Consider the following 15,523-nt stretch of genomic DNA (forward strand, 5'->3'; position numbering starts at 1 on the left):
GGGATTTGAGGCGGGGCGGCGCGTTATGCCCCAGCTGTTTCTGCACAAGCCCGTTGCTTTTCCATTTGCTCTTCTGCAATGTCTCCCGTGCATGCGCGGACAACCTCCATTTCCACATTCTGATTGGATGAATTTCCCCCTCCCCGTTCCTCCCACTCACTTTCACTAGTTTTAAATGACGCTTGACACAAAACAGGTGCTGAGAATCGGTGCCCTCGGCCCCCTGTCTAAAATCCTTGCATGTGTGAGAGAATCACCGTCCTCCACCCCCTCTCCCTCCGGTTTTTTTCCTACTGCAGTGGCAGCCACGTCTCTTATCAACAGGGATCCTCTTACATATGCAAGGATTTTACGCAGGAGGGAGGGTGCAGATTCTCAGCGCCTGCTGATTGGTGGGGTGGGCCAGAGCATCAAGGCAGAAAAAATGGCCCTGGTTCTGCTGCCGTGGAGTTTTTCATCTCAGCGGAAGCTACCAGAGCAACAAAGGGGCATTTCAAAAGATCCTCAACATTGGCGATTTTTAAAAGCCACAGAGCAAAGGCAATGCTGTGGGGCAATGCTGGAGCAACAACATGGCAGATACACTTCAGCCACAGGAGCCGTGAAGAAATCCCAGCTGCACAGGAATATTCTCCATGCTAGCAACGGGGCATTTTGACTGTGAAAAATCAGTCTTAGTGGTGCATCCATAAGCTCAGATAAATACTGTGCCACACATGTGCTACCTGTCTTGGTGGCTGATGTTGTCCTCTCTGAAACATGTCTTGTGCTGTTACCTAGCCCAGGTACTGGGGGTAAATGGTCTCCGGGCGCCCGTCCTCCCCCTGTCTGAAGGCAGGGCTCCACCCCCTCGCTGCCACCCCCTTGCCTGAAGGCAGGGCTCCACCCCCACTCTGCTCTCCCCCCCCTCCGCTGGCTGGGCTCGCAGCTGGCAGCCCCTTCTGCTCAGCCCTCCAGACAGGCCAGAACAGGCTGCAGTCCCCGGCCTCAGTGTGCTTTTATAAGCACTGAGGCCTGAGAGTGGGGCTCAGGGTATGTGGCCATGCCCGCACTCGCCCCTGGAGGCGTGGCCATGCTTCCCCAAGCCCCACCCCCAGCCTTAGTGCTTATAAAAGCACTTCTCTGAGGCAAGGGACCACAGTCTGTTCTGGTTTGCCCGGAGGGCAGAGCAGAAAAGACTGCTGACTGCTGGCTGGGAGTTCAGTTGGTGGGGGGAGTGTTGGGGTGGTGGGGGGGGCAGGGTCGAGGCTGTTGATACATGGGCAGGGTCGAGGCTGCTCGGAAACAATGTGGCAGCAGGAGGTCCTACTGCCTCGTCATCTTTGAGCACTCTTGATCCCGCCCATGTCATCAACATGGGCAGGGTCAGGGGCGCCTGGCTCCACTCCCCACCGCCATCTTTCTGGTCACGTGGGGGGATGATTTTTCACCCCCCACAAGATCAGAAGTTTGGCGTCTGGGGACAAGGGGTACCCCTAGGCAAATACGCCACTGTCTGGATCCAGATGTTTTTTCAGTCTTATATCCTATTCACCTATTCTTGACTTGCTGTTCAGTAGAATGAGCTTTTATACCTGCACCCTAACCGTTTCATTATCTCCCCTTTCCAGTTCCTTTTGAATTTTGACTCATATTTGAAATTGTCAGATATAACCCCACTTGGAGAATCAAAACATCCTTACACTTATGAGCGGAAATGTGTTGGTCTTTTAATATTTGTACATCCTGAGTTGTCTTTTTTGTTGTTGTTTGTCATTGTTTACCTGTCATTGTTTGGATGTGTCTGGAGAACAAATCACTCCTGTTCAACCTCTCCTGTTGTATGTTACATTCTATATTTCTGTAATTCTTTCCGAACCTTAGGGAAATAGCTTGCACTTTTTTCAAACTGCCTTTGTCACTGTGACAGTTGTGAATAAAGTTTTCTATGACATAAAAGAATTCAGCAGTTTTACAGCTTTCTTCGCTATGAAGGTAGACTTTCTAAATAAATGCAAACTTTGGAACATTTCTAGATATGTCTGAAGCAAACATTAAGTATAATATTTCATTGAAATTACTTAGGAAAGTCAAATCTGATCTAAAATGTGTAATCCATAAGAGAACTGTCCATACTTAAAGCCATTTCTTTGATTTTCTTATGACCGTCGTTAAGTGTGTATGGTGTATAGGAGAGCTTAATAGAAATAAATGAGAAAAACATAAGCTTCTCCATGGATTATAATTAAACAGTTGTTAAAGTTTCTTTTTGCCGAAGGGCAAAAGTTTATCTTTCTGTTAAAGTGAATGAGGTGTCCTTTGTGATCTCTTCTTCTTTTGTGTTCCGTTGTTCATTGGTATTTGCAACCTTTATCAGTGAGACTACAAGGATAAGCAGGAAACCGTCAGGGACAGTCCATTCCTGAATTAACTCCCAAGAAATGTTTATATTGAAGCTCAATTAACATTTGTTTGGATTTTCATTTCTTCGTATCAGCTTAGAAACTATTTTTTCTCTGCAGAGTTGGATACAGTACAATAAATATGTACCAGAAGCCACTAGTATCCATGTCATTGTGTTTGGTGTCATGTTATGATACCCAACATTACTGACACATTTTGTTACCATGTTTTTTAATTCAGATGTAAAGCAGGTTTTGTGAAACAAGATAAGATACTAGACTACTGCTACTGCTAATTATTATTTCTTTTACTGTTATTGTTATATGGTCTATTGCATTTAAAGTATCTATTCTAAAGTTACGTTTGTACATTCTTAAGGATCTTGCTAAAGATATCAAGGAAATGACAGAAAAAATGGATAAAAACAAGCGTTTATTTTCTGAAATGTTTCCTGAGAATGCTGATAACAAAGATGTGATAGAAGAAACCTTGGACTGTTTGCAGCAGAGACTAATATTACTGGAGACTGTGGTAAACCAAAGATGCCAACAGATGAAAGGGAGATTCCAGCAAATGCTGAATTTTCAGGTCAGAAATTTTTTCTGTAATATTGTACTTCATAGATAAAAAAGAGTAGCTGATACATCACAAAAAGTTGAAATTTTCCCGTCAGTAATACATTCCAATTTGTTAGTCCATTTCAGTCAAAACAAAAAGGACTTTTGTTACAACTAAAGACTAAAAAATGTTTTAAATGTACTTAGCATTCCAAAACCAAGATGTATTGCATCACATTTCACAGAATAGAGATTTCACAGTATACATATCACAGTATACATACATTTCACAGTATACATATCTTTCGCTTATTTTGATTTGGTTTTGTTTATCTATACTACACAGTTTATTTATATACACTTAAATAATCCAACCGATGAAATGTGGACTGCTTGATTTCTGCTGCTGTTGAATTGGCAAAATAAGATGAATGCAGAGATCATTACTACCTGTAGTAAATGTCATTTTAAAGGTAAAGGTGCAAATACCAGGTCATTACTGACCCATGGGATGATGTCATATCACAACGTTTACTAGGCAAATTTAGTTTATTGAATGGTTTGCCATTGCCTTCCCCCATTATATACTATTTACCCCCAGCAAGCTGGATACTCGTTCCACCAGCTTCAGAAGATTGGAAGACTGAGTCAACTTAGAGCCACCTACCTGAAACCAATTTCCATTGGAATTGAACAGGTTGTGAGCCAACCTTTGACTGAAGTACTTCAGCTTACCACAGGACTCAAAATGTCATTTTAAATATATAGTAATACCCTGTCATACTTATTTTTTAAAAATTTTATTTTGAGATTTCACTTTTTGTGAAGCAGTCAAGGTAATGTAATATTTGCAAAAGTGTATTAATCAAATAAAAATATTACAAACAATATAAAAACAAGGTTGACTAAGATAGTTTGGAAACTATCCAAAATCATCTTGTTGCCATTGTGGCATAATTCAATTCCATGAGTAAAAATTCACATATTCTGGGGCAGGCTAGAAAATATATATGATTGTTTGAGAGCAGAGGAAGGCTCAATTGGCAAAAATGATGGCAATTGGACTTCCTTGACCAGAATAGTCCTTGTATGTGCACTGTGTTTATAGTTCACATACGTTGTGACTCATTAGAGAAAAATTGATTTCAGTTTCAAGCAGCAAGTATGAATTTTACTACTATTTCCTGCAGTTGACTTCCAGTCATAATGTGGTATTCCCAGACATTTGCATCCTAAGTACTACTTGTGATATCATATGACATCAAAGATAAAAGTATGACAGTACGAGGACTGCTAGTTATCTGTTCTGCAAGGAACAATCTATAATGGTTGGAAAGTATTTGTCCCTTGTTTTTCAAAACCCACCATAGATGACAGTCATGTTTTAGAAATGCATCTGTTGTCAGTCTCAGATCTGGCACTGCTGCTTAGTAGATGGTAGAAGTGGTCAAATGCATTTTACCTGCTTGAGGGGGTTTGCCAGTTACAACCTTTTCTGGATTAAAAGGCACTAGCTACGGTAATTCATGCTTCAGTTACATTCCTATTGGATCATTGTAACCTGTTCAGTATGGAACTCCCTTTGAAGAGTGTTCAAAAGCTATAATTGCTTCAAAATGTGACTGTGAAGTGTTGACTCAGTGGAACATATAATTCTAGTTTTGTAACATCTTCATTGGCTTCCAGTTCTTTTCTAGGTATAAATCAAAATGCTGATGTTGGCCTTTGCAGCTGCAAATATTTTGAGTCCAAGAAACATAAAGTACTACTCGTTCTTTAAGCTGTTTCTTGGTGCCTCTGTTCGCCAATCATTTGAAGTATAATGGGTGGCTGTTCAGGACAGAGCCTCAGCCATGGCGCTGAAATTATGTAACTCTCTCCACAGGGGTGCTTGCTCTGCCCCATCTTTAATGGCTTTCAGATGCCAGGGAAATGTGGCACTTTGCATTTGATGTGTAGTTCCAATTTTTTCTAATGTAGTATTTATTTATTTATTTATTTATTTTACTTCATTTGTACCCCGCCTTTCTTCCCAAAGTGACTTGCGTCATTCTCCATTCCTCCATGTTATCCTCACAAGAACCTTGCGAAGTAGTTTAGTCAGCAAGTTTATGACAGGTCCAGAAAGTTTCCGTGGAAGAGTAGGGGTTCAGATCTGTTCTCACAGATCCTGGTTGGATAATCCAAGTGATGTTAATGTATTATTATTTTCATTTTATGTTGTGTAACTTATATTGTGAGCCACTCTGGAAATGGACTCAAATCCAAGCTTTTGCATATATGAAGATTTGAAGAATCTTTTTTTCTTGTTGCTATCAAGGGAATCTGTGTATTTTTTTATCATGTTTTATCATAAATGAATAGTTTGTTTTCATTAAGCAAATGAAATTAAAGATAGTTCATGAGGCAGAGAGGTATAGGTAAAATCAGTTATACTAAATGAAAAGTGAGTCCAGCGCTCTTGTAGGAGATTACTCCTCAGTGGTGGTAGAGGAAATAGCGCCATGCAGGTATATGGTTCACATACTGAGCACCTTAACATAAGAACATAAGAACATAAGAACAAGCCAGCTGGATCAGACCAAAGTCCATCTAGTCCAGCTCTCTGCTACTCGCAGTGGCCCACCAGGTGCCTTTGGGAGCTCACATGTAGGATGTGAACGCAATGGCCTTCTGCGGCTGTTGCTCCCGATCACCTGGTCTGTTAAGGCATTTGCAATCTCAGATCAAAGAGGATCAAGATTGGTAGCCATAAATCGACTTCTCCTCCATAAATCTGTCCAAGCCCTTTTTAAAGCTATCCAGGTTAGTGTCCACCACCACCTCCTGTGGCAGCATATTCCAAACACCAATCACACACGCTATGAAGAAGTGTTTCCTTTTATTAGTCCTAATTCTTCCCCCCAGCATTTTCAATGAATGCCCCCTGGTTCTAGTATTGTGAGAAAGAGAGAAAAATTTCTCTCTGTCAACATTTTCTACCCCATGCATAATTTTGTAGACTTAGCAGTGACCAGAGCACTGGCACCATGGCCCACACTAGTCATTTCCAACAAGTCAGTGTTCATGTGCCTGCATGGTGCTGAACTGGCAGTTCCATACATTCACAGCTGCTCACAATATGTTGCAGTAAGGTTGTTGGATCCCCTTTGCTTTCATTTGCTGCTCACTGGCAGAATCCATTTTACTACCAGTGTACTGATCCTCAGGCCCCTACTAAAATAAACCAGCGTTTGATTGTTCCAGACTATTTTATCATTTTAAAATCTCACCTGTCATTTTCCTCACTGACAGAATGACCTAAAGCTGATGTTTTCATCCATGGTGGATAACAAGTATATTGTCCTGCAGAAACTATCTGAAGCAGTTGAACGTCCTGAAACAGAACAAATGCAGGTACAATTTTCCTACAACTCAATATTAGAAAGAGCACCAGTGTAATGCATGCTGTTGAATTACACCCAAAATACCCTCCAAAGGACTGACACTGTCCCTTTATCTTCCTCATTACAGATAGGTAGTACCCGACCTTCAAACACTATTTCAAAATACTTACATGGGAGTAAACATTACATAACATATCTAGAAACATGCCACGATTCTTTGGGATCATATATTTACACTGATCAGTCACACTCAGTCCTGCCACACTTGATTATTTCACCTTTTCTATTCTTTCTTTCTTTCTTTCTTTCTTTCTTTCTTTTTTGTGTTAAATCATAAGTGACATTAGGCATAAATATTGCATTTTGTTTGTTGCCCATCTCTAAGAGTTAAACAGACAAATTAGGTACAGGATTATAATCCTGAAAGTATAGGTAAATTTGTTGGAATGAGGTTTTGGATACAGACTATTATGTGCCATTGTAAAAGATAAAGAACAAGAGCTTTTAGTTGTAAATAAGAGTAACCATCTGGAGCACCGTGAGCATTTGTGGAAGAGAACAATTTGAACATTCTCCTACCCCAAAATTTCACCATCCAAGGTACTACAAAGTATCAAGGTTTTGAGCAGATTAATCTTCCCCTTTTTGTTTCTTTAACTGACCCCTACCTACTGTCTACTTGTGCTCTTATGGTAGAAAGCCCCATGCTAGCCTGATCTAATCAGATGTCAAAAGCTAAAGAATGTCCGCCCTAGTTAGTATTTGGATGGGCAACCTCCAAGGAATACTAGGAGCATGATCCAAAAGCAGGCAATGGCAAACCGCCTACCAATGTTGCTTGCCTTGGAAACCCTATGGCAGTGGTGGTGAACCTATGGCACTCCAGGTGTTCATGGACCACAATTTTTATCAGTCCCTGCCAGCATGGCCAATTGGCCATGCTGGCAGGCTGATGGGAATTGTAGTCCATGAACATCTGGAGTGCCATAGGTTCACCAGTACAGCCCTATGGGATTGCCATAAATCAGCTGTGACTTGACGTCACACAAACACACAGCGGTAAAACCATTTTTGGATTCCATCCCCCATGCACACATTCAATTCTTTTCTTGTGATTAATATTTTTCCTATATACTTGGGGAATCCCCTGAACATTGTTACCCAAAATGGTGGGACGCAACGACCCTCTTTGAGGAAATTAGCTGCAGAGCACAAGGTCACTTAGCGTCGCTGAGGAGCGTTGGGTAACTTGATCGCTATATAGCGATCAATATATATAGTGATCTAGTTAGATGGATTGATGGATTGCCTATTTATTCGGGCTTCAGCTCACCATAAGAATGCAGCAGAGAAAATAAATTATTTTCAATGGTTTTATTGGGGAAAATAATAAATGGAATAAAACAAAATCTCACTCACAATCACTCAATTACTGGGGTAGAAACACACACATACAAGATTTCCTAGGATGTAATTTAGAGGTGATATACAGGTTTTGGATATATAGAGAGAAGGGATGGGATAGCAAAGATTTATATTTACCAGTCTTGTAGTGGATGTCCAGGAAAATGGCTAGGCTCTGGATGATCAGCTGAATGGAACAATATGACTGACCACCATGGTGGCGTGATAATATTGAACAACTGACTGGGGTCTGAGACATGCTTTTATAGGGAAAAGCATGTCTTGGGCAAATGAAATCCTTTTCAGAAAGGATTTTTCCTGCTGTTCCAAGGTGAGGTAATGGTCTTGAGTGTCAGACCATTTGACCTGATGGCTGAGCCATTATCTTAATGGGTTTCGCTGGCTGTTGGACAAAACAGGTAACGACTCTTAATGGGTGTTGCAACATATATGGTCACAAGGATGAAAAGTCACAGGGAGACTCTTGAGTAGATTAAGAGACAAAATACAAAAGAACTAGTTTCGCCCAGGTTATTCTATTGTCCATATGCAAATGCTGTTTCCTGAGTTTGGGCCAGGCATTAAGTTGTGTATGTGGGTGTGTGTGGGGGGTTCCTTGGGGCATTCTTGCCCACAAGTTCAGACAGTCCCAAGATGGAGTTTCTGAAAACAGACTCCTTTCAGAGCACTGTTTTGCCAGGTCTGTCAAGGCAGCATTCCGGGAGAAAGACCACTCTCTTACCCTTTGCACTGCTATAGGTCTTAGGTTGACTACAACACATACCTTGTCAGTTTTGCTGCTATTGTGATCATACGCGGGAGCAGCCCTCTATTATTGGAAGCAGTGTTGACCAAATCCCTGTACAGTTCTGACAGTTTCTTAATAAAAAGGCACTGGGTTGGATCCAGTGGTAGATTTGTGCTTATAGAAGCAAATTGATCTTTGCTGAATCCTTCATTCCCTGCATAGCCACCCCTCATGCTGTTCCTAGGGGGTCCGTTGTTCCCAAGGGGATGAGAAATGCCAGGAAATTCTATTCTGCTGATGGAAATTCTTTTAACTAGATCCAACATACCATATAAGATGTGAAATGTAAAATTAAAGCAAAGAAATGAATGCATTTAATTTAAAAAATTAACAGCTACATAAATTGCCTCCTTTTCAGGGTAAAAGTATATTTATTCAGAAAGTGAGCAGTATAATCCAGAAAGAATGTCTGAATGCATGCTGTGCTGAATCAGTGCAAAACAGGAATTCCAAACTATGGTTTATACCTTGCTTGTTAACTGTGCATCCTTGTGAAGCAGGAATGCAGAAATACCAGTTTGTTCTATGCCATATCAAAATCTGGACCTGCACAAAATCTGAACTGGTTTGCTGTCTTTACCATCATTCTTCTTCCGTTTGCTGCAGCTGATATAATAACAAGTTAACTGTGTATGTAATGAGGTTTTGGTAGCAGTGCAGCAAGGCCAGTGCCCTTCAAATAATGTTTGGGATTCAGTTTGGTAGAAAGTAGACAAGCAGTAGATTGTGGGATTTAGAAACTTTGTAATGTTACAAAGGCATAATAAGTTAACCAGGGTTTGTGCAACAAAGTGTGGTATAATTAACAGTTTATTGTAATGCCTGAATACAATCCCACATGCTATTGGGGCAGCAGCCTTCATACATATATTGTGTGACAACATCAACAACCATTGCAATGTAAGGTTTTTATAAATCTAGGTGGGGGAGCTCTGCAGCAGCTGGGAATGGTGCAGGGGAGGTGGCACAGTGCCCCCACCAATGGAGCTTCACGTGGTGCAGCAAGTAGTGGGAAACCCCATACCCACACTGCCGCCCAGAAAACTCCATTGAAAAATGTGACTTCGTGTGTTTTTTGTGGAATAAGTTACAGATCTGCACTGGAGGCATTCTAAGGCCAGAACCCAGTGGAAGCTTGCTACTGTCGGCTCCTCCTTCGAGAATGCCCCTAACTCCCCTCCAGTCGTGCTGGCATCCTCCTTTATGCCAACTCAGCTGTGGGGGCAGAAGCCTCTTTCATGGCACCCACCCACTGCCCTATTTTCCCTCCCCACCAGCATAGGTGCCACTTAAGTTTGTGAGATGGGTAAATGCATCGGCGTGGGCCCATATAACTCCCATAGCCCATTCCGCACCCCCACCCCCCCAACCTGGATAGGTTGTGAAGGTATTTATTGTAATTGTCTCTTATATAGGCTATTCAGCAAGCAGAAGATGGACTAAAAGAGCTAGATGCAGCAATCAGTGAATTAAAGAAACGTGGAGATAAACTACAGATAGACCAACCTTCCATGCAAGAGTTATCAAAACTACAGGTAACTTATATATTTTGATCAGAAATTTTCTAATTCTCTTATTTTAATTCTCTGTTCTGTTCTCTGTTAATTCTGTGTTCTGTTCTCTGTTAATTCTGATCTTAATTCTCTGTTCATGGACCAAAATAATGTATTTATAGATAATAAAATGCATTGAATATGATGTAAGATTCTATAAATGAATGATTCTAGAGCACTTTTATGTTTTACATTTTTTATTTAGTCACTTCTTCAGAAACATGCTTGACAACTTGTGACTGCTCAAAATAAAAAAGACATGTTAAATTTTAATTAATGACAATATCAATAATGCATATAACCCCCAAAATAATGAAGAGCTCAATAGTAAAAACAAGCAAAAACATATTAAGGACTTGACAGCATCAGAAAGCAAAAAAGAAACCAATATAAAATCCAAATGGATACTCTGCAGCAAAACAGCTATGGATGAATTGGACAGAAAAGATCCAAATAAAAACCAATAAAATCAGTAAGATATGAAGGTCCAGATAATGTGAGCTGTCTATGACTGGAAGAAAGATAATCATTATTGCTTCTTTTCTCATGCCAGGATATGTATGATGAGTTGATGAAGATCATAGGATCCCGGCGCAGTGGACTGAACCAGAATCTGGCTCTTAGGAGTCAATATGAACAAGCATTACAAGACCTAGCTGACCTGATTGAAACTGGCAAAGAAAAGATGGCTGTTGACCAGCAAATGATTGTTTTCTCTAGAGAGGAAGTCCAAAAACTTCTTGCCAGACATAAGGTAAAAACAATGCAGGTATCTTATTAAAATGGCAGTATCTTATATTATAATAATCAAGTGTGGACCAATTTTAAGAAATTTATATCCGTGGATCAAGCCCACAATGACTAAAAACAGGTAGTGCCGCAGACTTAGGAAACTCCTAGGGTTTGCAAAAAATCTGAAAAGGCTTTTAAAAAGCAACCTTATCCTCTGCCAGATAATAGCAGCAGCAGCTGTGATGGTGGGGAAGGTGGCGATGGAGGTTGGAAGCAATGCAGGGCTCACTGGCAGCACTGGTGGCAGGAAGCCTTAGCAGGCTCAGCATTGGTAGCCAGAAGCAGTGTGAGGCTTGCTGGCAGCATTGTTGGGGAGGCCAGGAAGCACTGATGGGCCCAATGGCAAAGACCGTGAGCCATAAAGAGCTCGTCATCATTGATGGTGATGGGAGAAGACACTTTGTGGGGCTTGGCACTGGAGACTGGGAGCCACAGTGTGCTTATTGCTGTTGCTGGTGGAGAGGAAGAAACCTCAGTGGGCCTGACAGCAGAGGCCAGGAGTCATGTATGTCTTGCAGCCGGCAATTGAGGGGGGGGGGATATAGGTAGGAGTGGGAAAGGATCGCCCCACAAACATTACATGTCCCCACTTGTTTAATCTATTGCAAAGATTAAGTTCTTCCATTATTGTAATATTTTTAGTAACTTGGCTGTCTTCCAGTTCAGGAAAGAAATCAGTTATTCTTTTGTGATTGAATAGTGCTTGGGATAATTTAAAACTAATGACACTTTACAAAAATGAGATTTTTTTAGGATGCCTATGCAAAGTTACTCCAAGCCCATTGAAATCAATAGACCAGAACTGGAGTAACTCTGCATAGAATCGCATTGCAAATGATGTGATTTCTATAAGGCCAAAAGAATCCAGAAGAAGGTAAATGCAGAAATGTATGGGCAAGTGGAAGGGGTTTGCTTAGAACTGATGCAGCTGTAGAGTATCTGGTCTCGTTAAGACAACCCATCTGACCAGTTAAGTCACTGGTTAGCAATACTGTACAGTTGATTGGTCATTACTTCATTGGCTGCACATTTGATTGGTTGAGAATCATGTCAACACAGGTCATTGGGCATAAGGAAAGATTCTTCGGTATAGTTTCTGCCCTTTGTTTGAATTACATCTCACTTGAACACTTATTGATTTTGGGTGGATTGTGCTGGCCTTGTCTTGGACTTTGAATACCTGTTGGATTCAATCTTGCTGAGTAACATCTGGACTTTTAATTAATGCTTGTAAATCTTCTAACCTTAAATATTTAGCTTTATTAAATTATCCTCACTGTTCTTTTATTGTATAGTTCTGCACAATCTTTCCATAAATCACTTTAATTATATTTGTGCTGTTCTTGGGTTTTGGGGCTTCAATCTGAATCCAATACTTTAGCCCATATTGGCTACAGCTGCCAGGATAACTGTTATTTTGTGTCCTGCCTTGCAGGGTTGACTTTTTGATTTTAGACCCGGGAGGGCTGGAAGCTTATTCTCTTGGTCTCTAGCTGACAGGATACTCAAGTGGACAGGTCGTGGCATACTCTGGGGTTTGAGGATTCACCCTCCAGCTAAATAGTCATGGGAAGTTTTTTGCTAGGATGTGCAGATTCTATTTTATGTCATATTCATCTTGCATTCTGAATATACCCATTAGTATTAGTTACCATGAAATCAGTAATCACAGAATATAAATGATCACTTAGAGTGCCATCCTGAGCAGAACCTCATGCTTCTGGTTGATTTCGGTGAACTCTAGACAAATGCATGGCTTACATCAGTGTATGATCATGTTTACGTTTTTTGTTTGGTTAAGTAATCCGTTGATGTTTTGTTAGTAAAAAATGATTGTTTTTAATTCGTTTCTGAAAATCAGGAATATTTCCAGGGACTGGAGTCCCACATGATCCTGACAGAAACACTTTTCAGGAAGATAAGCAGCTTCACTCCTGTAAGGGAAACTCAGGCCCACGGAGAACTGATGGCACAGGCCTCTGCTGTGTTAAAACAGGCTCATAAAAGGGGAGTAGAGTTGGAATATATTTTAGAGGTAAGAACTTGTATGTTATTTTTCTCTTTTGCTTTCCTGAAACGGACCAGTGAATTTAACATAATTTCTCACTAACTTCAGAACTATACAACAATGTAAAGGTCTTAAATAAACATAGCATTTAAATAAGTATTTAAAAACATATAGAAAACTGCTTTGGTAAGCAGTGCATTTTTGTGGTGAAGTTGCAGTACAGGAAAGGAGTTATTTACCCTTTCCTTACCCACCACTTTTCTGCTACCTATGGATTGACTTTTCTTCCTGTTGATCTCCACAGGGGGGAAGCAGCTGAGTGTTCAATTGCTGTAAGAAAATGGGAGGTGGGGAAAGGTTTGCAAATTTCCTCCTCCCTTCTTTTGAAAATAGTTCTCTGTCACAAAAGAGGTCAATGGAGTTTTGTTACAAACCTTTGTACTTAGGGTTGCCAGTTCTGGGACTGTGAAATTCCTGGTGATTAGAATGTAAAGCCTGAGAAAAGCCAGATTTGGAAAGAGGAAAGTCTTCAGTGAGATACTCTGTCATAGAGTACACTCTCCAAAGCACCCATTTTCACCAGGGGAAGGTCCACTGCAAAGAAGAAATGGCCCCGGAAGCTCACTGGGTGACCATGGATCATTCGTGACTCTCAATCCTATTTCAAATGGTGCTTGTGAGGAAAAAATGGAGGAGAGGAGAACAATTAAAGCTGCTTTGCATCCCGATTGGGATAAAAGGCAGGATATAAATGAATTAAATACTATCTCCTTGATTGTCTTTTTTTGGTCACAGTATGTAGTCTGATTTACAGAGTCATATCAATGATTCATAGTTCCTTCTTTAGAACTGAGTTTCCCAGTCAAGTCTATAAAAGCTTATCTAAAACAACGTATTACTTTCTTTTAAGTAACATGAATAAATTATAACCCTATGCCTTTGCATGTGTGATGTCCTATCACTTGAGATGTCCTATCACAGTCCGTGTAACTTCCATTAGGGAGTGTATTTGGAAATCGCTAAGAAACTGATTCAGCTTTAAATATGGATTTTTTTACAGACTTGGTTACGTCTTGATGGGGACTATCAAGAACTCACAAGACAGCTGGAGACTGTTGAAACTAGCATTCCTACTGTTGGGTTGGTAGAGGAGTCTGAAGAAAGACTTGCTGAGCGGATTGCACTTTATCAGGTAATTGTGAAGGATTGTTTTCAGGTTTTAATTATGAACTTAAACTGGTGTGTTGCCTGCCTACATTACTGGCTATTCTTCAATATAACATTCCTAGTTGGGGCTTATAGTTTTGCAGCTGAGCCCATAGCAGCTCCACAGAACATTTCAAGGAGATGAAAAGAGGCCAGAGGAACTAACTCCTCTTTTATAGTTAGGCTCATAGATTGATAGTTTCCAGTTTGGCTCATAGATATTGGCTTGGATCTCTCGGAGTGTTTTCATGGGCAAAATGAGAACAGAGAGCACAACTTTATTACCCCCCCTCCTCCCACAGCAGTCTGAAATGCCCCCTGGAATCTTGTTCTGGTGGGGGTGCATTCCAGGCTTCTTGGAAGGGGAAATAAAGAAAGTTATGCTCTGAGAGCACATGGAAATACTCCAAGGTATCTAAAGCATTATATTGTTTTAACCCACACAGTAGCCTTAAAACTTTAGGACTAGAATACGATAAATATTGTCATATTACAGATGGGGGAGAGTCATGTAAGACTGCATAGTTTGTGGAAAGCCATGAAAGAAATGACATTTGAACCAGGGACCTCAAGGATTACAGCTCCATCTCTTAGGCATCATGCTAATCCAATTCCAGTAGTACATAAGTGGAGATTTTGCTTTATCCCCTCTTATCAGCAACATAAGAAAATTATCATACTACTAGATCAGTTAGCCCCACTTTCTGTTTTCAGCAGTGGTATCCACCAACCTTTTTCTTGGAAAGAGCTACGATTCAATCAAACGCAGAAGGTCCCATGTTTAATCATTTTCTCCCCAATTGAAAAATCTTAGCCAGGAGTTAGGAAAGGCCTTTTATGCCGGGGATCTAGCAAGATGCTTTGGCTTTGAGAAAAACTCAGTAATTAGGTGATAGGATTTTTTTTTCCAGAGTGTTCAAAATAATGTACTATGGTCACTATGGAGTTAAAGCTGTTTGTTACTTCCTTTTTTTCGTTATAGCATCTGAAATGTAGCCTTACAGAATACCAGCCCAAACTTTACCAAGTAGTAGATGATGGGAAAAGACTACTATTCTCTGTCACCTGTTCAGAACTGGAAACTCAGCTAAACCAACTAGGGGATCTCTGGTTAAGCAACACCAGCAAGGTCACCAAGGAACTACATAGACTGGAAACTATACTTAAACACTGGACAAGGTAGTAACAAAGAAAATGAAAAAAAAGACATGCTTCATTTCTATTCTAATTTTTCAACTATCAGATTTTGCCTTTAAAATATGTTGTTGTTTTCATTTAAAATGTTTAAAGGAAGTCCCATGAAATTAATTCTGTATTGTTCAGTCAGGCCGGTGCAACCTAGGTTAATGTTTATCTGTACCTCATTTACAATTCATATATTTTTTCTTTCTATATCATCTATTAACAAGATTTCAAAGTAAATATTC

The 15,523-nt window shown here is 40.4% G+C and overlaps 1 protein-coding gene across 1 annotated transcript in view; it reads left to right on the forward strand.

Moving 5' to 3' along the window:
* The window catches only part of SYNE1 (spectrin repeat containing nuclear envelope protein 1), a 375,888-nt gene that overhangs the window by 233,540 nt on the left and 126,825 nt on the right, over window positions 1-15,523 (forward strand). The window contains exons 97-103 of the mRNA XM_048488624.1: window positions 2,761-2,970; window positions 6,234-6,335; window positions 9,953-10,072; window positions 10,644-10,844; window positions 12,744-12,917; window positions 13,951-14,082; window positions 15,079-15,275. Coding sequence (XP_048344581.1) covers window positions 2,761-2,970; window positions 6,234-6,335; window positions 9,953-10,072; window positions 10,644-10,844; window positions 12,744-12,917; window positions 13,951-14,082; window positions 15,079-15,275 — 1,136 coding nt within the window. The remainder of the gene's footprint in view (window positions 1-2,760; window positions 2,971-6,233; window positions 6,336-9,952; window positions 10,073-10,643; window positions 10,845-12,743; window positions 12,918-13,950; window positions 14,083-15,078; window positions 15,276-15,523) is intronic.

Source organism: Sphaerodactylus townsendi, linkage group LG01, assembly GCF_021028975.2.
Source record: "Sphaerodactylus townsendi isolate TG3544 linkage group LG01, MPM_Stown_v2.3, whole genome shotgun sequence".
NCBI classification, from domain to species: Eukaryota; Metazoa; Chordata; class Lepidosauria; order Squamata; family Sphaerodactylidae; genus Sphaerodactylus; species Sphaerodactylus townsendi.